The sequence below is a fragment of the Barbus barbus genome (assembly GCF_936440315.1).
Source record: "Barbus barbus genome assembly, chromosome: 38".
NCBI lineage: Eukaryota > Metazoa > Chordata > Actinopteri > Cypriniformes > Cyprinidae > Barbus > Barbus barbus.
In genome coordinates this window covers 5,894,806-5,922,712 of record NC_136716.1, presented here as the reverse complement: position 1 = coordinate 5,922,712, position 27,907 = coordinate 5,894,806, and the positions used below count along the sequence as shown (strand labels likewise).

General features: G+C 37.2%; 1 protein-coding gene across 2 annotated transcripts in view; it reads left to right on the top strand.

Moving 5' to 3' along the window:
- The window catches only part of LOC306858035 (putative JmjC domain-containing histone demethylation protein 2C), a 148,020-nt gene that overhangs the window by 47,455 nt on the left and 72,658 nt on the right, over positions 1-27,907 (top strand). For both annotated transcript variants that reach the window (XM_079398389.1, XM_079398390.1), the window contains exon 2: positions 15,083-15,247. In XM_079398389.1, the coding sequence (XP_079254515.1) occupies positions 15,083-15,247 (165 nt within the window). The remainder of the gene's footprint in view (positions 1-15,082; positions 15,248-27,907) is intronic.

Here is a 27,907-nt window from a genome sequence, read left to right as displayed (position 1 = left end):
ACAGGGTCACTCCAGTTCAGTTCTTTTATAATCCACCTGCTCCGCTCTGCTCTCTGATGAGTCCAGTAAATTCACTGACCCACAGCGAGTCCAGCAGCTCGCCACGTTCCCCAGGCGTTCAGAGCAGACATTGTCCTTTTGAAAGAAAGCCAGAATGGAGAGAAAGATAAAGACTGAGCGTTCTGGCCTCAGTGCGGTTAGTTGCATAGCAACCAGCTCTTACATATCGTAATGCCTGCACGTTCGTTGTTTTTTTGTATGCCTGCGAGCAGTCGCCTTAGAGATCCATGTGTGCTCTTCAGCATGTTCACTTCATTCTTCAATCCAGGAGAATGACTTTTCATCTGGGCTGTTTGTAAGTTGTAGTGATTTCTTTCTTTTTTCTTTTCTTCTTTTTTACATTTATTAATTTTCCCAAAACGGCTCCACAAATAAGGTGTAAAACTACATGTTTGATTGTTTCTGGATTGTCTGATCACTCAGAATAATTGGCTGGTTCAGGGTCAAGTACACCTAAAATCATTAGACACATTGCTTAGCAATTAATGTACGGTAAAAGCAAAGGATGTGGACCATGCGTTCAGGGTTCCCGGGGGGTCCTTGTCTTAAATTCAGTTTGATCATGTTTAGGGTGATTAAAGTCTTAATTATCATTTTAAGATGTTAAATTTGGGACCAGAAAAACAGTAATTGCAATACAGTCAAATGTGATTTATTAAACTTCAAAAAGTGGTGATTTAATAAAAAAAATTTAAGTGCTACATGTTTAAAGTCAAGATGTGGCGCTTTTGTGCATTCCACAGACTTGCGGTTTCTAGGGTTGGGTGATGTCTACAAAATTGGCATCGGACGATGTCTGCAGTGAAGCATCGCGATGGACGATGACATCGGGGGCGGGGGTGGGGTTTGGAGTTAGGGGGTGTGCCTGAAGTGTAAATCTGTATTCAGTCGGCTCAACATCGTGATGTCTATCAGCCATCGGCGATGGCATCGTCTATCGGCCCAACCCTAGCGGTTTCAATGCAGTTTGCAATCAATGAATTCCATTAGCTTAATGTTAAGGAAGAAAGTATGTACAGTGGTTATAATCAACCAAATGAACAAAAGTGCTACTTATTGCATTCATCCTCTGCAACATTGTGAAATGACATCATTTTTGATTTCAGACAAAAGAACTGTAATCAAAAATAAACTGTATTATGCATAATATATTTGCCGATGAGTCACATGCTTAAAAGCTGTTTGTTGATTCTCATGCGCACCAGACAGAAAATTGAACATGCATTGATTGTCATGACAACGGCAGAGTTTCAGGTGGCTCTGATACATGTATTGCATATTTCAGTGCAATGTTCTGTCCACATCAGCAGAGGAAAACAGATGTTCCAACTATTAATAGAACTGAATGTTAGAAATTATTCAGTTCTGATAAAGTGTCCCAATTTTCACCCATAGTGCAGCCTTTCAGCAGGGAATATAGCTTTTCATTCTACAAAACTATCATGGGGACCTATGGATTATGTATAATATTAAGATCATTTTTCACACATCAGCATTTGAAGTGATTGTTTCTGATGTTTAAAAAAAAACAAAAACAACATCTATTGATATTAAACTTGCACTGCAACTAAAAACAACTTAAACTGACTTTTGTTGTCGGACGGCCAGTTCTGATCTATCCCTACTCTTAAAGCATGCTGTGATTTACATTCCAGAGCATCCAGGGTCGGACTGGGACGCAATTTCAGGCTGGGAAATCTCACACTCATCCTGGCCACACATAAAAAAAGGGGCCAAAATTAGGGTACAACAGCTTGTCAATGGAGCAGTACTCTTAAAAGACATCTTTGTACCTTTTTACTTCTAATAGGTACACAGAGTAGTAATTCGTCCCCTTAAATAACTGCTTTTGATTTGAATAAATTTTAACCTATAATTTATTTCTGTGATCAAAGTTTGAATTTTCATTATCATTACTTCAGTGTCGCATGATCCTTCAGAAATAATTTTAATATCCTGATTTGCTGTTCAAGAAACATTATTATTATTATCAATATTTAAAACAATTGAGTACATCAGTATTCTTTGATTAATAGAAAGATCCAAAGATCAGCATTAATCTGAAATAAAAAGCTTTTGTAACATTATACCATACTGTATACACTATACCAAAAGCTTGGAGTAAGTATAATTTTCAACATAATAATAATAAATGTTTTTTGAGCAGCAAATCAGCATATTAGAATGATTTATTAAGGATTATGTAACGAGTGATGCTGAAAATGTAGCTTTGAAATCACAGGAATAAATTACATTTTAAAATAATATTCATATAAAAATCAGTTATTTTAAGTAATATAAATATTTCACAATATTACTATTTTTGCTGTATTTTGGATCAAATAAATGCAGGCTTGGAGAGCAGACTTCTTAAAACATTAAAAATCTTACTGATCTAAACCTTTTGACTGGTAGTATATTAAAACACATTTTCTAAAGTGCCTAAATGTCAAAATTAGTACAATATATTTGTTGAAAAATTCTAATATTGAACACACTATTAAATTATTAGGCTGCGACTCATTATTTTTGTGTTGCTGTCTGCTCCCTCCCTCCCTGTACAATAAATCCATGTGAATATCTGTCTCTGCTAAATTTTTTAATTTATCTTTACAATCGATATTGATGTACTTTAGCACAGTATTCTGAATGATGATAATAATAATAATAGGGTGCTACTGATAGCCTAACAGATACTAGCAGTTTAATACTCAACTACGTTAATTAAGACAAAACTATCTAGCGTATTTACAGATGATACTGACCTGCACTTGAAGCCTTGAACATATCAGCGATGTTGCTACATTTCACTGCTTCTTCTGTCCGCTTCATCTCTTTCATCGAGTCCAGCGTATCGGTTCTGTTCGGAACCGTTTGACGGAAGTGCGGAACAGACCTGAGATTAGTGTAGCGCTGCCAGACTAACCAATTTATGATTATCGATTTATTATAGAATACAAAAATTGGAAATGATCACTTTGATACATTGAGAAGGCATGAATATAAAATATTCATAAAATAATAATAGCCTAACTAAAAAAAGACAACACAGGGCAGCTGCCAAATCAGCCTCCAGGCCACCGGGATTTCCCGATGGCCAGTCCGGGCCTGACAGCAGCCTATGTAATGCAATTAATGGCAAGCTTGCAAAACATGCACAAAGTGTGCCCGTTTGGATTTGTATTGAATGAGACCGGTATTGGAGCCAAAATTTATTTGTAAAGTGCATTTCCCACAGTTTCGCTTTAAATTTGTTTAGGCTATAATCAGTTTTGTGTATCATAAATGCTACTATAATTTATGTTTGTTTTAAACTTAATTTTTTCATTCCTGTTCTGTTCTGAATGCAGTTAAAGGCTTTTGGGTTTTTTTGGGGAGTGAGGGGAACTGAAATGTTAACAAGTGTTTGTAAATGTTTCATTTTCCAGTATTTTACATTATGACTGAATGTAATAATAAAATGTGACTTGTACACCGATGCGACGCATCTGTGATTTTTCACTCATCATTACTATTTTGACCCATTGTGACTTTTATAGTCAGATGCTACTTGTTTTCCAGAATATACAGTAGATTTATTCACCAGGGGTTTGCTTGTGCTACGCAGAACTTTCAACGACTCCGATGGCCACATTCCAGCACTTGTTTAGCAACAAGGAATTTTGCAGCCTCCTTATTTTCCATTTTCGGGCATTTCCATGGTCTTACATAAACCGGTCAAATCCTGGACGTGCATGGCCCAGACTAACTGCTTTTCCATACCCTAATCTAGTTGTGCAGGGTTCAACAACCAGGCAGGCAGCTCTCATCTCCCTGAGCGTCTGACTGAACGCAGTTATATAACACCCCTGTTGCCTGCATGATTTTGGAGTCAGTACAAGCCTCATCCCTTATGCATGGCCAGGCAGACCAGAGCTGACCCTCTAACTGTTCCCATTAAAAACATTCCCTCTCTCTCACTCTCTCTCTCTTTCTCGTCTTTGTCTGTCTGTGCTGTCTGTGAGCTCTGCATACTGAGTTAACCCTCCATTATCCCTGCTCTGCTGTGTACAGCTGGCACCGAATCCATAATCAGATTAAACGTGGAGCCTGGCCTCCGATCGGTTCTGTAGGCCATGGCAAAGGCACTTGTAGTGGCTTCCTCCATCTGGATACGAGATGGGGAGGTGTCATCTGTGTTCAGCATTTCCAGACCCTTCCTGCTTTTGTTCTGCATGTTATCTCGGGTTAACCCATCCTGCTTTCATAGACTGTGCATGGGCATTTTAATGAGCGTATTGCTTTAGTTTACCATCGTGTGTTTTGATCAGTCTATATAGTGTGTGTGCTCTTCCTCACGCTTCTCTTGTAAACAGCAAATCCCAGGTTTCAGCATTTGTCCCATATCTTTTTACCTAGATTTCACTGCTGGTTATACTCTGTATAATTGTGTATGTGACAAATAAAACTCTTGAATCAAATCATTAGTTTTGCAGAGATAAGTAAGCTGGGTAAACCTGATCCCAGGTCAAATCTGATCCTGCATCAGATTTTCACTGCGGTTATCCTTGTGCTTTCAGCTTTACACTGCCCCTTTTCATCTGTAGTTAAACAGATGGAGTGGAACGTAAAAAAGCCCTGGGATCTTGTAGGATTTGTTGCACCACAGAGATGGTGCAATCATGTGTTTGTCGGCCTAAAACTATTCACTTCCTGGAAATGAAATGAAAGAAATAGTTACTTATGATCATGGCATCCTATATTATCATGACCCTAAACTGACTGAAAATAGTTTACTCTCAAATCTCATTTGTGCTTCCGTATTTATTCAGACTTGCTGCATGCAGTTCAGTGGGGTTTTCTTTTCATCATACCTGGTATTTCTTTTCAAATATTTCAGACGTGTGATAGAGATGATTAGTGAAGAACTGACTGAAATGTATTATTTGGCTTCAGGAGACTTGGAATATTGAGTCTAAACAACTTTTTAATGGTGCTTCTTTTTTTTTTTTTCTTTTTTTTTTTGGGAGCTTGTAAACCATATTTATTAGCATTGTAAAGAAAGAAAAATATATATATTTTTTAATTTCTTTTTTTTAAATATAATAAATGTGAACTCTAGTTTCTCTGTTGAAGAGATACTTTAAAACAACTGTATAGTAAGTTTATTTTGACATGGAAGTAGGGCTGTGCAATTAATCGCATGCGATTCGCATTCGCATCTCGTCAGTAAAGCCGGCTCCGTGATTGGCGGTAAATCTCCATCACCTGTTTTCAGATGGAGCGGCAGTTAATACACAGAGCCGTAGTTCACTGACAAGCTATACAATATCGCATTCATAATCGAATGCGATTCATCTGCAATATTGAACGCGATATTGCCTAGCTTGTCAGTGAACTACGGCTCTGTGTATTAACTGCCGCTCCATTTGAAAACAGGTGATGGCGATTTACCGAAGGCGCTTTACTGACGAGATGCGCATGCGAATCGCATGCGATTAATTGCACAGCCCTACATGGAAGCATATGTGCACACATGACCACAGAGCGAGAAATGGAGCAGGAATTTATGGAAACAGGACAGATTAACCTGCTAAACAAACATTCACACACATACACACACACTCACAATATTAGCATGACATGGTGAGGTTTATAGTACTAGTCTAGTCTTCCATGCAGGAAGGTTTGACTTTGTTCTTTAATCTTGTGCAAGGGGCTTCCTTTCCGTTCAAGTTGGTAATCAATATGAGCAGCTCAGTCCCTGTTATTGAGGCGGCTTGGAGGGGCAGAACTGTACCATCTGTCTGTGTACTGTACTTCTGGTCAGCAATCTTCCCATCCTCCCTCTGCTTATTTTCAGCCGGATTCTTCCAATCATCTGCTGCATCCCTTTAGTTTGTCTTTGGATTATGTCTGATATTGTATAGTGAATATGTATGCCGATATAAATCATAAATCTGTAAATAGACTATAATGGCAGGATAGTAGAAATCATGAATCCTCAGGTCAATAAATAACAATTTTAAGCTGTTTCAGAGCAGGTTTATTAGTAAATATTAAGATGTATGTGGTACATAATCAAATGGATGAAAAATATCAAATATAGGCCTACTTTTAGCTATATAGACATATCAGCTTAGAATCTGATTTTCTGTGTTTGTGTGTTGATGCGTTACTAGTAGGACTGAACAGTTTGGCCAAAAGTTGTCATTATATATCACTTATTATTATTATTATTATTATTATTAGTAAACAAAATAAAAAATATTAAACAAAGAAATCTTTTTGCTGTAACATGAAACTGTAAAAATTGAGTGTTTAAGAAAAGTAATACCAATTTTACTTTACTGTACAACATTGAAATTACAATACTAATATGTATTTCTTAATTTATGACTTTTTTTTAATCTTAATTCATTTTCAAACAGCTTTTTTGTCAAAAAACTGCATGGAACCTTTAAAGCTTCTCTTTTTCTTGACAACAGCCGGTTTAAAATCACATCTCATTGCAGGTTTGAAAAGATGACGCACGTGTTGCGTTCCCACATGCACATCATTTCTAATCCAAACTCATAGTATATGCATAGATGAGTTTGTGTATCACATTACTCTGAAACACACAGTGCGTGATTATGTAATTAAATTGCAGCCTTATTTTTTTTTTTTTTTTTTTTGATACTTGCACTAACCTTACATATTCTGATTTCAGTTTTATTGCAATGAAATATGCAGCAATAATTACTGAAGTACAATTTGAGGCAGTGATGCATGCCAGGGTCTCTCTAATACCAGATCCTCAGGCCTACAGGTCACTGCCTGAATAACCAGCATAAGAAGTAACTGTGCCTTACACACACACACACACTCATTTTGGCCCTCTGCCCCATGTCAATTTTTAATGAGAGTGAATTTTTCATCTAGCCAGCAGCGGAGACTCAACTAGGAGGGTGGGTTCAGCAGAAACACAATATGAAGTTAATGTTTCATTCTAAGACAGAGAGAAGGCGAATGAGGGTAGCCGTCCTCCATGATCCCTGCTGTGAAGGGGATTGCGGGAGGGAAGGGTCAGCAGGATGGGGGGAGGTGAGAGCAGAAGCCGTCAGTCACGTGTGTCACTACAGGAATGAAGGCTGGACATTACATGCCTGTACACACACATGGAGGTGGTGTCTCAAAATGTAGTAAGCTGACTACTTAGCATTTTTGGGCATCACAGACTGTTTCACATGTTTATATTGGTCATTTTGGAGGTGGAGAGAATACTTTTTATTAAAGTTGCATGCATTGATATATCATGCACAAAAGGATGTGTGACATTCAATAAAAATGTTTATATAAGTTATGCAACTGATTAACAAACAATATGTTTAAAGGGGTCATTGAATGCCCATTTTCCACAAGTTGATATAATTCTTTAGGGTCTTAATGAAAAGTCTATAACATACTTTGGTTAAAATTTCTCAATGGTAGTGTAAAAACACCCTTTTTACCCTGTCAAAATCAGCTCTGTTTTCAGCAAGTTGTTTTTTCATGTAAAGGCTAATGAGCTCTGCTGACCCTGACCCTTTCTTCCGTGGGGTGACGAGCAGACTGTAAATTTCAGCCGCGAAACTGGCTAACTAGCACATTGTTAGGAAATGTGATTTGCAAAGATTCATAAAAACCCTTATACTTATGATTCACGCGAACATAGACGCATTGAGGCAGATCGGGATCGGCGCATTCCCTTCAAAAATTACAGTAACGTTAATCCTCTGCATCTTCAGCGGCTCAGATGTCGGGAGTAAATGATGACTGCTATATTCATTATTACATCCAACAACAAAACACATCAATAGCTTAATCTAAAACATTCTTGTCTTCCCCTGCACCGGAGTCGACACAATGGCGGACTGATGACGGCTCACTCAGGGTGGGTCTAAGGTAAGACGGCCTTGTCAATCAACTATCGTGGGAGTGGCCTGCACAGAAATACGTCATTCTGACAGGAATCTCAGAACAGCCTGATTTAAGAAAGGGGATTTAAAAAAAAAAAAAAAAAAAAACACTGGGTGGATTTTTATCGTCATAGGATGGATGAGTACACACACACTTCCAACCATAGACTGTAAAAAAAGATGGACGACGCGTCTGTAGAAAAGGGAAGCGAATACATCTCAGTATGGCTGCTGCCATCTTGAGTAAATTACGTCATTTGGAGCCCGAGTCTGCGCAGTAGAGGTTGGTTTGGAGCCAGAGTCTGCCCAGTACAGTCGTGAGGTGGAGCTGCGGGATCAAACTCCCTCAGACCCAATCAACCATAACGACACGCCCCGTTTTTATAGCATCAAATTACTAGCTAAAATCAAACTTATCACAAAAACGAACAATTGAACATATATCTGATGACAACTGCCTTAAATGACCAAAACCATATTTCGGAAAATTGTATTGGAAGTGTAATCTATTTTTTTTATTTTGACTGAAGTCCCATTCGTTTACATGGACAGGGCGGGGTTTATGACCTGTATTGCAGCCAGCCACTAGGGGGCGATCAAAGAGCCCGCAGCTTCACTTTTAAGCACGAGTGAGACACACCCGCTTCCAACACACATTTATGTTCAAACAACTTGTAAAGTGAATTTTGCATCCGATGACCCCTTTAAGTTACAGATTCTTAAACGTGGCAAAAGAGTTTTTTTCACAGCGATGCCATAGAAAAAAACATTTTTGGTTCTGCACTATAGAATAAGTTTCCTTGGATGTTAAAGGTTCTTCATGGAACCATAGATGCCAATAAAGAACCTTTATTTTTAAGAGGGTAGAAAATCTGTCATTTCATATTCTGATCCAGATGTAGAGATACTGAGGTGGGAGTGTCTGTTGTTAATGTGGGTGTTATGGAGGGTCATGTCCTGTGCTCTGCAAGGATGTGTGCATTACATGAGTTCATATGACCAACCAAAGCACTAGAAATGGTGGAAAAGAAAACCTGGGATGGGAATATGCATGCCAACAGTATAATTTTTTTTTGTACCCAGAAAACTGTCTAAAATGTCTAAATCCATAACGATGGCAGCAGTCAGCAGATTTACACTGCATGAGAAAATTATCTTATAGTAATTGTATTTAACAAATAAATTGAGATGCATTGTGAAAATACAATATCTGGACAACATCCCAATAGAGAATGAGAATGAGCTTTATTGGCCAAGTATGTTTACACATACAAGGAATTTGTTGTAGTGACAGTTGACAGTAGAATGCAGTAGTGTTGTAGTAACGGACAGGATTGAATTTTGCTGATCATCACTATTGCTTTTTCTTATACTTTGGCTTTGGACTGTTTGAGCGATAATGGATATTTAATTGTGAATGTACATTTTTCTATATTTTTACATTTTAAATTACTTGATGTTTTATTTGCCACTCAAAGTGTTAAAAAACATTAATAATTTAATAACACTGGTAAACACTCCGAATCAATTTTATTTTCAAACTGTTCATTATAATTTTATGATGCAGTTTCAGAATTTAAAAAGACAGATTTTAGCCTTTTTAGTTGTTTATTTTTAATTTACTGTAGACAAAATAGTATGACTTAAATATTGTGGCAGCTTTAAATTTTTGCTGAAATGATTTGTCTTGCTAAAGAGAGGTGTAAAATTAATTTTCAAATGGTCAGACTAATGATTTGGAAAAATTCCATAGACTTGCATAAAAGGAGGGGGTCTTTGACTTGGGGTCAATAAAAGGATGCTTACACCAGGGGGGATAATTATAACTATGAAACATTTTTTCTTTATGACTGTTAAAGTGGCAGACCACAAAACTGTAGCATGCGCTTATAATAAACAGATGTGTTGATGTGGATGCTGATAAAGTTATTTTCCTAGTTATTTTTAGTGTGAATAGGGCCCTTGAAATATGTGAGTGCCAAACTACTTGAGCACTTTGTTTGTTAAATTGTTTTATTTGTATTCATTCATTTGTTCATTGGGTTACTTTAAGGACAGCATCCCTATAAAACGGCCCTGTGAGATTATTGTTGATAAGGGGAATGGAATAGGACGTTGCTTCAAGCAATGCTTTAGCTTTGGCTTTTTTCTTTAGCTTAGCCTGCACATAACAGGGGGGTCCAGATGTGAAATCTGTCCTGACAGCTCTCCTTCACTCCTTCCCCTCCAAACACACTCATTAGAGCCCTGCAACCCCAGTCATGGTGAGAAAACCACAACAGGCAGAGTAGGGCTGTATACCTTGGAGAACCTGGCGATACGATACATACCTCGATACACAGGTCACGATTCGATACGTACCTCGATACAGAGCTGTCTCGATACGATTTGATACAATGTGACACGATTCGATACGATTCAATAAAAATACATGGGCCAGAGCCAATTAGTTAATGCTGAACACATTTACTCAACAAACACAACTCTGCATTTTTCTTCAATTTATTGAAGACAAAAGTGCAGGGCTTGACGCTTACCTATTCCCCAAGGAGCACATGTGCTCCTAAGTCAAAAAATTTAGGAGCGCATTAAAAACATTTAGGGGCGCAATGCAAATTTTTCTAATTAGGTGTTTTAGCTTAATAAGGGGATACAAAGAGACATTTACAAGCACCATTATTTAATTTATCAGAATACAGAAAGTACACAAGGTTTTTAAATAATTTTACTTCAGACACTATTTAATAGGCTAATTATGTAATTAGTTATAATCCTATTAAACTGTGTCGGTATAAAATTTTCACAATAATCATTGAAGCTTTTGTCACGGTATATGTTTTTGTTTTTAAATCACAATATATAATTTCTAAGTGAAAAAAAGTGTTGTCGTCCTAACAGGTTAAATCACTTTATTAAAGATAATTTACTAAAAGACTTTTATAAAAAATACATAAAAATATAAAGTAAACAAGTGTTTCAAGATTAGAGTGCAAAAGATTGTTCAAATGAACGAAAGAGCAATAGGTAAGTAAGTCCCATTTATTAACATTAGTTAAAGCAGGTTAACATTAACTAAAATTGTGCAATAACTAATTGTTGCAGTAGTTAATATTCTTTGTTAATGTTGATTAATAAAAAATACAACTATGTTAGTTAATGTTAGCTCCATTGAATTATATTAAGACAACTTTTGATTTTATAATGTATTATTAAAAGTTGAAATTAAGATAGCATTATTAATAAATGCAGTCATTGTTTTTTTCATGTTAACTAATGTAACTTGTGTTACTGAACAATAATAACGAATCAGTCGTTGATGTATAGATAGGCCCACTGTTCTCTATTATAGATCAGTGGATGGGCCATGTTTTAGGTTAGAAACAATGTTTGAAAATAAATAGCTCATTAAGTCTTTAAGTAAGAATTATTTGAGGCTATTGTGAAGATTAAAGCGAATATAAATATCTAAATGACTGAGTGTGAAACATTATTTACACAGTTTTAGGAAAATAGCGCAGCTGATTTGTTTACTGGGTTACCGGGGTAACGGCAGTGCCCTCTAGTGGCGAATGTGCGTCATTCAGCGCGTCTTCACATTAACTCGCTCCGCTTTTCTTCTCATCTGTGCTCATTTAAATTAAACCGTTGCCTTTTTAAAGTTCTTAAGTAATCATATGAGGCTGCATCGCAATTTTTCCAAAAATAAACAGAATAAATTAATACGTTTGTTATAGGCTACTGTATAAGTTAGGCTGTTTTGTATTTTGTTTTGTATTCGCACTTGCGCTCCTAAATACATTTTCCAGTTCGCACACATCTATTTTTAGTCGCAAATGCGAGTGAAATGCTCGCTCTGTCGAGCCCTGAAGTGCATTATAACATAGTGCATTTTGCTTAAATATGTGCAACTTTAAGTGCTCTGATTAATTGTACACAAATTGTATTAATCTGGAAATTACCACAAGTCAACATTTAACTTTCCAAGGGTACAGTCTGAGCTCACACAAGCACAAAATCTTCTTATTATTATTCTTAACTTCTTATTAAATCTTCTTATAATTCTTTTTTGTGACACCATGTACTGCCATAACATATTTCACTATGAAATCACTTAAATGCTACATCTTGCTTTAACATTTTCCATGAGTTTTTTGAAACTCGCGGGCGCCGCTGCGCCCCCTAATGGCTGGGCGGAGTATCGATACTTAGGGCTAGAATATCGATACTGTATCTTTTTTTATTATATCGGTATGTATCTAAGAATCGATATTTTGAGCACACCCCTAAGGCAGAGTCAGTGAATCATTTCTCGTATGAATCCACATTATGAAACCCGCTCCTGTTACTGCACGTTGCTCAGCACTGGGGTTGTGCAATGTGCTCTGGCTGACTCACGCTGATGATTCCCACAGCTCTCAGCTCCAGATCTATGCGTTTCAAATCATTAGCTGGGCGCTTTCTGTACATACTTTAAAAGTGTTGTGCACAGGATCGTATTAGTCAACAGATGCAGATGCAAAAACAGTGCAGGAACTGTTTTTCCAGTTGGAAAACAGGTTCAAAAATGTGCCAAACCTTCAGTGCGGCTTGTTTTTTGGAAACCAGTTCTCCAGCCTATCACGCTGCGCAAGCCTTACGCACAAACACGGTGAAAGAGGAGACTTTGACAGGCCAGAAACATGCTGTTGTTACGACACACTGCATATGTTGAAAACATCCAGCAGCTCAAACACATGTTCTCCCTCTTGTCTCAGTGTCTCACAAACACATAAACGTCCTGCGCACCAGCTTTGACTCAAATTATTGTGGGTTGTTTCACAGTTGAGGACAGCGGGACTGAGACATGGTTTTAGCCCTGTGACTGTTAGGAAGGCTGGGCACTCAGTGAGTTTGCAGTGGCCACGTCTGTCCATGAAATCAAACCAAAATTAGGTCATTTAAAGGGTCATGAAACCCCAGACTACTTTTTCTGAGATTTTAGCAGAGGTGTTTGTGTTGCACATCATAGAAGACAATGTTAGCATCTGATCATTTTAACTGTTGGAGAAAACTGGTTAATGTTAAGCTTTTTTACGCTATTTTCATCTTCCGGGTTTAAAATCTACATCGTGTTGACGTCACAATTTGTGACGTGGCAATAGACTATAGTACATCGATGATGCGTCGATGTCTATTAAATTATTTGTGAGACTGCATGTTCTTATCCTATGAGAAGACACTTCGCTTAATTATTCACAACAGCATGTGTTGATTTGCTATGACAGACTCTTCAGACTGTGAGATGACATCGCACACATTAACTGAGAGAAACATTCATGGATCGAAGGAGAGCATTTGTTTTTACTTTGTAATAAGAATTTGGTACAAATGCGATTCATTCAGTTAGTGAGTGTAACTGGTTTTACTGCTCCGTGACACAAGCTGCCAAACGGCTTACATACACGCCGCAGAATAAGCCTAAAAAGTTATCAGAGGTGCAACAGCGCGTTCATATGTATTTGAAGCAGAGTGCAAATGGCTGTGCATTTATTTGTGTTTTTAACTCGATGGGAGCAAAATTAAACTTTCTGAACCCAAAGCTGTGTGTGTTGTCTGTCTCCATCTTCCCCCTCCGCTCCGCAGCACACCACACCCACTTTTTTTAGCATTTTTAAAAAAAACTGTGGTGAGAACTAACCAGTGCTGAAACAGGGGGTTTCATGACCCTTTAAGGCCACTGAGCTTTATGGTTGTGAAATTACACTGAAAGTTATTGAACTGCTTTCTGTAACATTAAGTTGTTGTTTGACAGATGCTTTTATTAAAACACTATGCCAGGAGTTCACAAACTGTTTTGTCAGCTGAACCCTTTATATGTAAAATATTTACTCAAGTTACCCTGAGATGGACGGTTAATATTTCAAGAATTGAATGACTCATTCACATATTCACGGTTAACTGATGTTGGTTAATAGTCAAATCAAATGCAAGTTAATAGATAAAAAAATGTAATAGTTTTTTAATAAGTGTTTTATTTTGATTTTTTTATAGCTAAAGTGGACTCAATCACATTACTTTTACACTGGAGTTTTAGAAAGCCAATTAAATTGAATAATAATTATTTTATTATGTTTTAATTATAAAGAGAAACAAAAAATATGTGATTATGTAAATACAGTAAACCCAGCCCATGTTGCACATTAAATTCTCAGCACATGCATATATGGAATTCCCTGCATTTTCTGTGAACGGTGTCGCACTGAAAACACCGGATAATAAAGCTGCTTATGTGTAAATGAGCACAGTGCTGCACTTCACTCTAAAACACGTAGTGCATCAGGCTATACAGTTATTTAATTAAATTGCAGCCTTTGTTTTTTATAATCACACTAAGCTACACTATATCTCAATTATCTTACAGCCCCATTTATTTATTTTATTTGACATTCAATATAATTATTTAATTTAGGTTTTTATCAACTCACAAACCCCCAGTAATTACCTTGTGATGTCCCGTTTGGGAAACTCTGCACTACGCTAATGTAAACACATGTCCTCGTAAACACAGTCAGTTATGTGTTAAGTAATCGTAAACAGTTGAAAGAAATTTCACTGCTATCTAAAATTTTGGTGTTGTAACAACCTTATTTATTAGCATACAAGGTTACATGGGTCAAAAACAATGGAAAAACAGCTATTTATCATTATTTGTTATGGCAGGGACATTGAATGTTTGTCTGGGCAAATAAAAATGTAGATACAAACAGTGTTAGATTTTGTTTTGCACTGGAACCACTTGTATAATAGTACATCGTGTAGCTTGTCTGGTAAATATTGGTTGTGCTTCAAAATGTCAGCAGCAAACAACATCAAAGTTGAAAATGTATGGCAATTACAACATGGTGCACAAACACTTGCCTGGGGCTAATGCCTAGATCTTGATGCTTCACTCATTAGAGTTCAATGCAGTGGATAACTTTGATGTGAATCATGTGAAAGTCCCTTAATGTTCCATATCAATGCTGTTCCCACACCACTTGTATGCCTTTTACACCATTAGGTTAACATAGGCCATGCAGGACGAGTGCTCAGAGTGTGACCTCTTCTCTTTGCTCTTTCTGCAGGTGTACGTTGAGTTTGACGACCTCGAGTGGGATAAGCGGGAGTGGGTCAAGGTGTACGAAGACTTCCAGATCTTTCTGCTGGAACATCAGCTGGTTTGGGCCAAAAGGAAGGAGGGTGCCCAGCTGCAGGGAACAAAATCCAAGCAGATCCAGTGGCCAGCTCTGGTGAGTCATTCCTCCCAAAATCTTTGAGTCGGAGATGCACTGTGCGTTGAGCTGCAGCTGTGGGGTATTTAAAATCGAACAATAGCTCTGCGGAGGCAATACGTCAAGATCCTTTATGTTGCTGGGATGATTTGGGGTTTGGATGTCTCTCAGATCAATGACTCATGTCTGACAATAAGATCATTATTTGTTTAGAAGGCTTGCTGAAAAGACGGAAAATAACAGAGGGTTTGACGTCCTTTAAAAGAGACGGAAAGGCAGTGAGCAAGAGATTGTAAATGTTTCACGGGTCTGACTGTTTTGATTATGTAATGTGAGCAGCAGCAAAGCGCCATCTGGGCCAGGTTCACACGATAAAAGAGTTCAAAGAGAAGTCCTAGTATGGCACACGGGATGGTTGTCATAGAGTCCACACATGCACAGGCCGACGACCCAGCCTGTGTCATGGTGCACTTATCCACACTGAGAAATCGTGAGCGGCACCTAAGCCCTTTGCTGAGCAACCTGGAAGTTTTTCATATGCATGACATTTGCTAGGCTTGTGTGATTATTTTATTTATTTAATTTTTCCTATTGTGTTTGAACTACATAGACGTCTATTCTATTCCTGCTGTTTTTAAAATGAATTTCTACTTTGAATAAGCTAAGGTACAAGAGGTTGTGTTGTATTGTGAGTTTAGTATAAGCCAAAAGGCATTGTTAGGCATGACAGACAACAGCATAACTATATTTGCAATACAGTTGAAGTGGCAACTTTATAATAACAACATCACATTTTCATTTAAAACTTTTTATTTTTTAATTTTTTGTTGTAAATTTGAGAAACACATGCAATCTAAGGTTACTAGTTGGCCTTTACACATGCCGTGTAGGGATATACACTTTGGAACCATTCAGATTTAAAAAAAATGTTTTTGAAAGAAGTTTCACAAAGGCTGCATTTATTTAATCAGTTAAAACGGTAGTTAGGGATGCATGATATTGGATTTTTGCCAATATCCGATATGCCGATATTTTTCAACTAATTTTGACTGATACCGATATAGTTCCTTTTGTTTGGAAACAACACCAAGTCTCTCCTGTGCAGAAATTATAAGCAAAATATTTTTAATTTTGGTTAGTTTTTAACAAGAACTTATTTTTTAAAATAAAATAAATAATAATGAAGGTTTTTTGACAGTACATTGAAGCTTTGAAAATAACTATAAATAAACTATATATCAATCACTTAATCCCCCCCCCCCCCAGAAAGCAGTGTTAACCCTAACATTTTATTTTAAGATTTAACATTTGTAGATTGTCTAAAGCAAAAGAGTTGTAAAAATTCGGAAAATCTTTTTAGAACTTATGACTTGTTTTTTTCAAGTGATTTTTTTCATGTAAGCTATAGCATCTGATGTTTAAATCAAAATACACTCATTGTTTTATGACATCAATTACTGCTTTATTTAATCAGAAACACAGTCTAAATGTTATTTGTGTAGGCTATTTTACTTTTAATTTAATTAGAAGTAGGCCAACAGCGCTCCCTACAGATTAAAACTCCGTACCGAAACGTGCCGCTGCAGGTGCGTCTAATCATCATTCAGACAAAACTTTGCTTCAAGAATGAGCCACACTGCTGACGTGATCTAATCACTAGCACACGATGAGCAAATGTGAGTTAACATATTCCTCTTATCGGCAAGACATATTGGCATAATTTTTCATATCGGGCTGATGCCGATATTTACATTTAAAGCCATTATCGGCCGATTGCGATATCAGTCCGATAATATCGTGCATCCCTAACAGTAATATTGTGAAAAATGATAACAAATGAAAATAAATGTTTTCTATTTGAATATATTTTAAAATGTAATCTATTGCTGTAATGGCAAAGGTGAGTAGCTGAGCAGTTATTACTCAAGTCTTTAATGACACATGATCCTTCAGAAATTATTCAGATATGCTTATTTACTGTTCAAGAAATATTCTTTATTATCAGTTTTGAAAAAGGTTGTAGCTTCATTTTTTCTTTATTTATACATTTATGCCGTAATGAGCATAATAAACTTTTTTCAAAACCATTAAAAAGGTCTTAATGATTCCAAACTTTGATCAGTACACCGTGTCTAGGCAAACTAGGTCATAGCTCTTACCATATTGTTTAGCTTAGCATGGCTGTAACAGCATATTTATTAATCTGCATTCAGGAGTGTAATTATCTGCTGTCTTTGGATGGGATAGTCAAAATCTGTGATTCTACCTTTGTTTTATAAGTGATTAAACTGGAGAAGAGATAATGATGTTGTCAATAGACTGCAGTCTGGTCTGTTGACAATGTCTGATGATGTTTAGCGAAAATATGCACTATTATTGTGAATTAGACTTGCTCATGCTTTTTGTGTTGCTTTTTAAAACCAGGAAATATTTTTTTATTTTTTTTTTATAGTTTTTCCTCCGCTCTTTACACTTTACACTCTTCTCCCTCTGATGGGTTTTTATAGTTGTTAAATAGCTTAATAACAACCTAATTACTTTATTCAAAGTCAACGCCTGACCAAACAGCAGTTTACTCACAAGCCTCGCGTGATTGTGCTCTTCTCTGGTCTTCTTTGAAAGCTGTTGTTTTGCCGTCGTCTTTCCCTCTTTTAAGTTTCCTGTGTCTCTCGTTTGCACACAATTGCCTTCACAGCTCCATTATTTATGGCTGCCATTGGAGGAGAGTTTACTGCCACCAGATCCCCTTACTCAGCACTGCCTCTCTCTCTCTCTCTCTCTCTGTGTTTTGGCCTTTCTCTGTAGGTATGTTGATATATGTGGCCCAGCCTGAGCTGGCTGATTGTTTTCTCCTGTTTTCAGATTGGAGCACTGGATCTTTTGGCTGAATGTGACCTGAGCATGTTTTTTTTCAGTGTTTCCGGACCATTTTTGGATTGTGTAGTTATTCCCAGTTGAATGCAACAACAAACATCCAGCGTAGTCCCATTTGTAAATAACCTTTTGGCTGAAGAACCACAAATTGTTTAGGTAGGTCTAACATTCGTTTTTAGGTACAGAAATTGAATAAAGTAATCATATGCAAAATAACATTGCATATTTGACTGTATAAATTAAAGATCAAGCTTTATTAAAGTTAGAAAAGCTATTCAGTCAAGAGCAGTGAGTGATTTGCTTGATGTTGCTGTCTGATTCATTTTAAGAAAGTACTGTCACTTTAAGAGAATGCACTGATCCAGTACAATCAGCCGGCTATATCTGTTAGGATACTTACCAAGATAGACATTTTGATATAATTTTTGTGTGAATTTGTCCATTCAAACAGTACTTCAAAGAGAGCTTAATATTTGCGCGCATTCTGAGACACGGGTTTGGCGTTCGGATGAGCGCACACAAATCTTCTCACTGCTCGCATCATCTGGCTCTTAAATGTTTAAACTGATAAAGTTTAAATGAGTTTAGTTTAAACACAGGACAGGTAGCAGTGTGTGCTGCTCAGGTCTCACCTGCACACGCGCGCTATCAGCACCCGGGTTATGACGGAATAAATGACTGCTCTTATTCCAGCATACGTCACTTGCATTGAACAAGAGTGAATGATTTGTCCACGTGTTTTTTTTGTTGGATTAAAAAAAAAAATTTTTTTTAAATTGATTAAAAGTGACCGTAAAGACATAAATGTTACAAAAGATTTCTGTTTAAAAAAAAATGCTGTTCTTTTAAGCTGTTTGTTTATCAAAGATGAATATTAGGCAGCACATTGATAATAAGTGTTTCTCAAGCAGCAAATCGGCATATTAGAATGATTTCTGAAGGATTATCTGATACTGATGACTGGAGTAATGATGCTGAAAATTCAGCTTTGCATCACAGGAATAAATTACATTTTAAAATGTATTAACATAAAAACAAATATTTAAAATTTTGTAATAATATTTCACAATATTACAGTTTTTACTGTATTTCTGATTAAATTAATATAGTCTTAGTGATTATAAAATACTACTTTGATAAAAGTTAAGTTTTTACAGCGTACAAATTTTAAATGATAATTATTCCTTAATGTAAACACTCAGCACTCGCTTTGTGTGCCTGTTGGTTGTCAGTTTGTGATGATTTCACATTGAGACAGATGTGGTGCAGCTTGTTTGCAACTGTCAATCTTCCTGTCTGATTATCAGTGATGACTGTGGATGTTCGCTCTTCCACAATCACAGCTCCTCCTGCACATGCTCCGCAAGGCTGTCATGCATTTACGACATCCTGTAAATCTCCTTTGTCCAGCGCTGTATTTTACACATCCACGCTGATGTGGCCAACTCTCTGATGGCTTAATTGTGTTTAGCCCTGCTTGACCCGTAGCCTCGAGGGTGATCTTTACTGCTGATAAACACACAGACCCCTGCCCGGCTGTCTTGCAGTGGCTGAAAGCTGTCTGCGTTCATTGCGTACGAAGGATGAAGTCACTCCGCAGAAGGAACAATGCTGTGAATTATAATCTTCAAACCAATTATTTTCATCAGCCCACATGAGTGACTTTAATAAACTGTTTGGCTACAATGTTTTGGCTTGATTATTATGATGTGAAAAGAGTGCGTTAGATGCCTTGCACTGCAGGAGCAAAAGGAAAAATCTTTTCTTCCCTTTCTGTTTTCTGCTGTTGCACAGTAAAACTGAGTAATATGAGTTCTCCAGATAATCTTAACTGTTACGCTGATTAAAGCACAAAGGTTTGGTAGCTCAGACACTGAAATGAATGTTGTATAACACGCATGTTGTTATTTTTAGTTTTTTTTGTGATCTTGCCAAACAGCTGTTGTGTTGTTAACATGTAGTGATTGGTTTAGTATTTCTCATGTGGCACAGCAACAGATCAGCAAACACCCAGAGAACATATACCATGTAGAGGTCTACAAGCCCGTCGGATCCCGAGTCCATTGGGGCAGAGCACATATGGCGACTGTATGAAATACTGATTATATTATAAATATTACACATCGCCTACGCAATACGCAGCGCATATTCGCATGCATTAGCATACAGGTGGCAGTTGACCATCCAGAGCATCAGGGAGAATTTGGAGCGTGGTTACTAAAAGTTCCCAATGCTTTGGGAAAAGCTGCATTTTGGATCACCCATGCATTTGATGATGATCCTAACTCGCCATCTCCTCATTGGAATGTGCCTTTAGAGAGAAATGCATCTTTAGGGATTTTATAATGAAAGAGTTTTTGTTTTCGATTCGAATTATTTCGTTTTAAAGTAGTAATTCAAAGCTTTCTATAGATACTATATTTATCAAGTCAGATTCGGTTTTTCAGAAGCGCTCCTGCTCAAAACCAAAACTGCTTTTTTTTCTTTATATTATAAAAGCACGTTTTGTTGATATTTTGAGTGCACACAAATAAAAGTAGACCCTTTACAGTTCCGAACAATGTAGCCTATTAATCTTACCTTTATGAGCAAAAATGATGCGTATTTTGAAATGTTTCAAATGCAAGTGATCGCTCTGGCACGTCCTGTAAAGTGCGCTTCAGCTTCCTCTCCGCACAAACGACTGGATATGCATCAGTGCACATTTATCTAGGTTAAGCGTTTAAACTAACATTGTGGAGCTGTTTTATAACTATAGATTTAATTTTTTAATTTAGACGGGTCGTGATGATTTGAGAAGGCTAAATTTATCAAATATAGGCTATGATCAACTCGCTGTCTGCCGCTGGCCGCTTGGTCGTTACTTTAAAAAACTAAAACTTACATTTAACGAATAAAAAAAGTGCTCCAAACGTTTTTCTAAATTAACTTAATAAAATAATGAAACGATTTTGTTATAACTTTGCCATTTCATACAAAACTGAAGTATTTTAATAGCTGAAACAGTAGTAGCCTAATAAGTTGTTTTGGGAGAAGGGTCGGGCTCGGGTCGGACACGGGCTGCTAATTCTGATAAGCTGTCGGACACGGGCCGGGCTAGGGCCTGAGGGTCTCGGGCCAGGGCCAGGCTAGGGCCTAAATTTTAGGCCCGTGCAGGGCTCTAATACCATGTGCTCACTATAGTCTTTACTGCTTATTTTATTCTATAAAAAGGTTTTTTTTTTTTTTCAGAGAATTTTTGTGTTGTGCTGCATTTAGTATTTCACTTTTGGTTTGAATAAGACTATGAATGAGCCCAAGTTTTCAGCAGTATCTGATCATTGAATTGATTAAGTGTGCTTTTAACTTAAAACATTTTCACACTGATTAACATCCAGTATCAACGCAAAACATGTTGCAATGGGCTCTTATCCTGAATTTGGTAAAATAATGAATTTACTTATTATAAATTGTTCATGAAGTTTTTGTTTTAGAGATAATAAATGTACAATAATAGAAAACTATTATTATTGTTATCGTCAGCATTTGTAAGACAGAAGTATAATAATAATAAAATAATATAAAAATATTGTTATTATAACCTTTAAGAAAAAATAGTTTAGAAATAATATTATTAACTTTAAAATGTACAAACTTTCCTTTCATGGAAGGTCTGAGGTCCAAAATCCTGTGGGCTAGAAACATGACTAGAAATGAATTTCTCTGTCTAAAACCACAATGTTTTCTGTTTGTCTAGTTCCTGTCTGTATTCATGTAGTGCTATTGGTTAAAGATGCTTCACGTCTTGTGACCTTTGGTTCTGGTTGCTATAAAAATAAGCCTGAGGGGAAAATACTCTCTCTGTTGCTCTAGTATCGAATGTCTCTCTGTCTGTGTCATATGACGTTTTCAGGACACTGCGTTTGCCAGCCCTGTCAGATTGTGTGTTGGAAATGCAGAGGGCAAAGTGTCATCCATGTGTCTTTTGTGCATAGACGGTGTGAGAGGTATACATACTCGTGGTACATTGAGACAAAACAGTATGATCTTGATCTTTCACTGCCAGCACACAGCTGGCTGCTTAATGGCAGCAATCATAAACCCAGCGTATACAGAGATGGCCTGGGGCGGCTCTACCCTGCCTGCACTGAAAGGACTGTCTCTGTGAGTAATGAAGCCCGGCTGATGGGTGGGTGTGTGGGACATGACTACACCAAAACCCCCCTCTGCACATTTGGCTTTGATTTGCATTGGTGCTCTCTTGTGATTCGGGTTTCTCAGTCGGCTCCTCAGCCTAAAGAAGCCTTTAGAGTCATTGAAAATGAGCCTGACGACCTATATACTGTAAAACAAGAATACGTCTGATTGTGATTTGTCCTTTTTCTTTTCTTCACGCTGCTGTCATAATTGCATGCAGTGTTATCAGTAATATACTGGGTTCCCACGCTAACAGCAACATGCAGTATAAACTATGAGGATTGCACTTGTATACATATGTCATACGTGTGTCAGTGATGTGGAACTTCACCTCAAAAATTCTGTGACTCTTGAAAATTCCAGATATGTATGAACGTAACTGTATTTACCACTCTAAACAGGACGGACAAACATATTCTGCTGCTGTATGAACATCTAAATGGTTACTGTAGAGTGTGAATAGAGTGTTTAACTTTTTGTGTGGTTAAAATCAATCATTTTCATAGATTTATGCAATTCATTTCATAAATAGACTCTCTGATATGTAAACTACTGTTCAAAAGTGGGTTTGATAATATATTTTGTTTGTTTTTGAAGTCACTAACTCTCACTAACAATGCATTTACTTAATTTTAATTGTTATTTATTTAATCTAAAATACAGTTCAAAATGGTAATATTGTGAAATATTATTACAATTTATGTTTTCACGTGTTTTCTGGTTTAGTATATTGTAAAATTTTATTTAGTCCTGTGATGTAAAGCAGAATTACTGGAAAATACTGGAAAATAAAGATAGATTTTTTTTTCTCAGAGAAACATTCTTGTACATGGAAATACAGTGATAAAAAAAAATAGTGTTGCATCCATTTAAATTTCAGCAGGGTAAAATCTAAACTCCTGGCCTGTCTGAACCAGCAGAAAGAAAAAAATGTATTGTTGAACTCTGCATAATGACCCTTCACTGAGACTCCCTTTTAAAAAGAACAACACGAAAAAAACCCTGTCTGTTGCCCCAAGGGCTGCTTCCTGTCATAATAGTACTGTTTCTCTCTTTGTCGTCTTTCTTGTGATGCCAGAGGAAGCACCCCCGCATCAGCAGCAGCTGTGTGGCAGGAAGTGAGACTTCTGTGGCTTACCTGTGTGTTATCTCTACTCTCATGTGTGTGCATGTGTGTCGTATAATGTGTCATTCTGAGGGCACGCTGCATAACACTCTCCTCTTTTTATCAGACCTGCTGGTAGTGAGTGCAGGAAGGATATTAATGAGAGGATTCAGTGTGTGGGGTCAGGCCTGCATCTTCACAGTGGGAGGTGCAGTTTTGCAGGGGGTCTCTAAAACATCTTCTCCCATTAGGGTTTATTTATAGAGACACAAACCAGACTTGCATGAAGCCTTTTAGACAGTTCATCCAGCGGGAGTGCATGGGGCTGTTCACACAGGACACATTTTTGTGTTTTAGCTAGATGGAGCTTGACTGAATGCAGCAGGAACCTCAAAAAGTGTTTTTAGTAGTTAAGATAATATTATTTTATATATGCTTATACATCCAACTTTAAATAAAGATCTGGATGATAATATAGTTTACATTTTGCAATGCTATAAACAGTCAAGCAGTTTTGCAATATAGAGTTGTGTTGCTATTGTGTTCCTGTACGCACAAATGTCTTTCTACTGAGTCCCATAGTGTTTTCACACAAGAACCAATCTAGTGCTTTAATATGATTGACGGAAATGTGTTGTGTGTGGTAATAAGCAGTGTAAAGGTCACAGATAGTAGTGTTTACATACCGTAAGGTCCATAGGACATGAAGGGCTGAACTTTTGTAACACTGATAGTACTAGACAAGCCTCTTCAAACACTAGGCGTCATAGCACATGCTTCTCATACAAAGTATGTTTATTATGTTGGGTGGCAGATTCATAGATGCATATACATTTCCAGAAGGCTTGAATGTTAATCTTTCAAGTTCGTTTATGTTCACTGAAAAATTATATTTTGTTGGATACTGAGAAAAAACATTGTGACCATTGTTTTGGATTTAGTAGAGACAAAAAAAAAGGAATCATAAAAAAGGGACAGAGTACAAATGCAAAATGCACGGTTTCACAACCTCTCACTAAATGAAAACAGAGAGGAAAAAAAAAATATATCCTTTACACAGAATTCTGGATTATTTTCGGAAGAATAAATCTATCATGATGCATGACGTTTTACTGAAAAATTATTATTGAAACAAACTGTAAGAAAAATAATGGAATCCAAATAGAATTGAATCGAATAGATGCTTTAATTTGTCAAATTGTTTTAAGTACATCTATGCAAAAATACATGGGACTCTGTGTGAAATACACGCCATACTGTGCAGTACAAGATGCAGTATTTAATAGTATACAACATTGTGCAAACTGTGAGGCAGTATAGGCAGATTATACAGGGGCATCTCAATAAATTAGAATGTCATGAAAAAGTTATTTTTTTCTTGTAAGTTATTTCAAAAAGTGAAACTTTCATATATTTTAGATTCATTGTATGTAAAGTAAAACATTTCAAAAGTTTTTTGTTTTAATTTTGATGATAAGAGTTTACAGCTCATGAAAGTCAAAAATCAGTATCTCAAAATATTAGAATATTTACATTTGACTTTCAATTAATGACCATCCCTACAGTATAAATACGGTATCTCTTGCTCTTTGAAACCACAATAATGGGGAAGACTGCTGACTTGGCAATGATCCAGAAGACGAACATTGACACCCTCCACAAAGAGGGTAAGTCACAGAGGGTCATTACTGAAAGGTGTGGCTGTTTACAGAGTGCTGTATCAAAGCATATTAAATGCAAAGTTGACTGGAAGGAATAATTTGGGTAGGAAAAGGTGCACAAGCAACAGGGATGACCGCAAGCTTGAGAATACTGTCAAGCAAAGCTGATTCAAACACTTGAGAGAGTTTCACAAGGAGTGGATTGAAGCTGGAGTCGTTTAACTGGAGACGCTCAGACGTCTTCAGAAAAAGGGCTATCAAGCCACTTCTGAAACAGAAAAAACGTCAGAAGCATCTTACCTGGGCTAAGGAGAAAAATAACTGGACTGTTGCTCAGTGATCCAAAGTCCTCTTTTCAGATGAAAGTAAACTTTGCATTTAATTTGGAAATCAAGGTCCCAGAGTCTGGAGGAAGAGTGGAGAGGCACAGAATCCATGTTGCTTGAAGTCCAGTGTGAAGTTTCCACAGTCAGTGATGATTTGGGCTGCCATGTCATCTGCTGGTGTTGGTCCACTGTGTTTTCTGAAGTCCACAGTCAACGCAGCCATCTACCAGGAAATTTTAGAGCTCTTCATGCTTCCTTCTGCTGACAAGCAGACAAACAGACAAATTGCGGAAATCTTATCACATTGCGCCTGATTAGGACACAGTGTAATGCTGCTTGTGAAAATGAACCACACAGTTAATAGATCACATTAGCATCACTACAGATATGCAGCTCATGACTGAGTGTGTTGAAGTCTTCAGACTATGATTACACACACCTGCCCTATAGAAGGTCACTGACTGACAGACGTTCATAGCAGGGCTCTAGCGTTCTCTGCCTGTCTTTGCTATTTATTCTGTCTCTCGGGCACATGTGCCGTACACACGCCTCTGCTAAGCCCCACGAGCTCATCTCTGCTGGAGTCCTTTTATGAAAAAGAGACTTTCTTATTAATGTCACACGCTTCAAATCTGTGCAGCATGCTCTCAGTGCGGAGGGAAACAGGAAGAGAGGATTATAGGGCCGAGAAAGACGTAGCCGGTGACAGACGAGGCAGGGAAATAAATATGCTCACACACCTGCTCAAAAACGGGCCACATTGCACTGCTGCGACCCAAAAAACGCTCGCATGTGCTGCCTCACGTGCCCTACACAACTGTTTAAAGACAAAAAAGACAGTTCTGTCATCATGTATTCATCTGCGTGTTGTCACAAAATTAATTTCAGGTTTCTTTCTTTTGTTCCGATACAAAGAAAATGAATGGTGAACAGGGACTGTCAGCCTCTGACTATGATGACAAATGCATCATGAAAGAATCATAAAGTACACTGTAAAAGATGTTTTTGTTTTAAATGAACATTAAGTATGTTTTGTCAAAATAATACATAATTTTGTCGTAATAATAATAATTGTGAAATTTATTAGCAATCTTTGAGCGAAAATTTTCACAATTTTTGTTCACTGTAGTCCAATTTTTTTCCAAGCTGTAGTGTAGAATTTGAATATAATTTTGTAAAATTAAGTCAAAAAGAAGTAATTGGCTGATAATCTTCTGTAGCTGACAATCGGTTATGAGACATGCAAAAACCAATAACATTGATTAACGTACTTTTTATTATGGAAAAGAGCTGCATGATCCGTTTTCTTTCTTTTTGTGCTCCAGAAGAAATTAAATCAAACTGGTTTGGAACAGAATGAAAATGAATAGATAATTACAGAAATGTCATTTATAGGTGAATTTGTTATTTATTATTAGTGCTTTGGTTAGGCCTTGTAGCGAGTTGTTACTGTTTGACTCATTTGTTTTTTTGTGTTTATTAAGTTAAAGAATAGCACATTAGAAGCTTATCATCTGAGGTTGCAGTGTTACCGGAGTCGGCTTTGCTATTTCTATGCGGGCAGACAGTCAGGTGATAAGCATGTTCTTAAGTAAGTTCACTGGTACGCAGGTGTTTGGGTCAGCATTAGATCAAGGCCACTCTGCACTGTTGTTTCACCCTATTATGCAAGTGGAAGCCAGTGATGTAACCAGCGATATTACATCACAGCTTTCTTGTTCTTTTATCTAATGAAGTGGGACTTTGTCGTCCAGACACATGTCTGGTGAGTACACGGCACAGGTGACTTTAGAATTACATATTTCTCCTGCAAATGCAACAAATTAGCGCTGTGCTCTACCACCACGCTGGGATCAGGAAATAAGAGAGGCCGTGGTGTAAAGTTGGTGCATCTATGAGTCAGTAATATACTGCAGGATCAGTGCTCTTTGCAACAAGGTGAGTCCGTTTAAATAGAGAGTCTGAGTAACACGCACTGTATATGTCAACCAGGTTTCTGTGTGTAACTGGGTATTCAAGAAGAAGAAATTTCTTTAATCAACAAGGAATCCAATTGTATGTGTGGCCTAAGTGACATCAGAAACGAAAATATGTAGTATGTAGTTACATTTTGATGAAGGATTATAAATACAAACAATTTTTGGTATTTGAAAAAATGCTCAGTAAGGCCAGAATCATCCATTAAGAAAGTAAATAAAAAGTAAATAGGGTCAATTTTGAATTCATGTTGACTTTAAAGGCTTGCTTTTGCCCGTGGCATAGATTCACCGAGATCTGAATACAGTTAAAGTAGTGTAAACAGCTAAAGACCAGAGAACACTGCAGCTGCACGTTAGCCTGTAAACAACACTGTTTTCTGGGTTAGGGGTCGTTTATTTTGTCTTTCTGCCAGATATTACATCATACAGGCTGAAGCTGCTAGATCTATGGGCCAACTGACCCGATGAAGGTGAAGTCCTCCCCCTGTTCATTTGATCAGACTGCAGTGCACCCAGACCACTGCGCCTCCAATCTAAAGACATGAATTAATACTGCC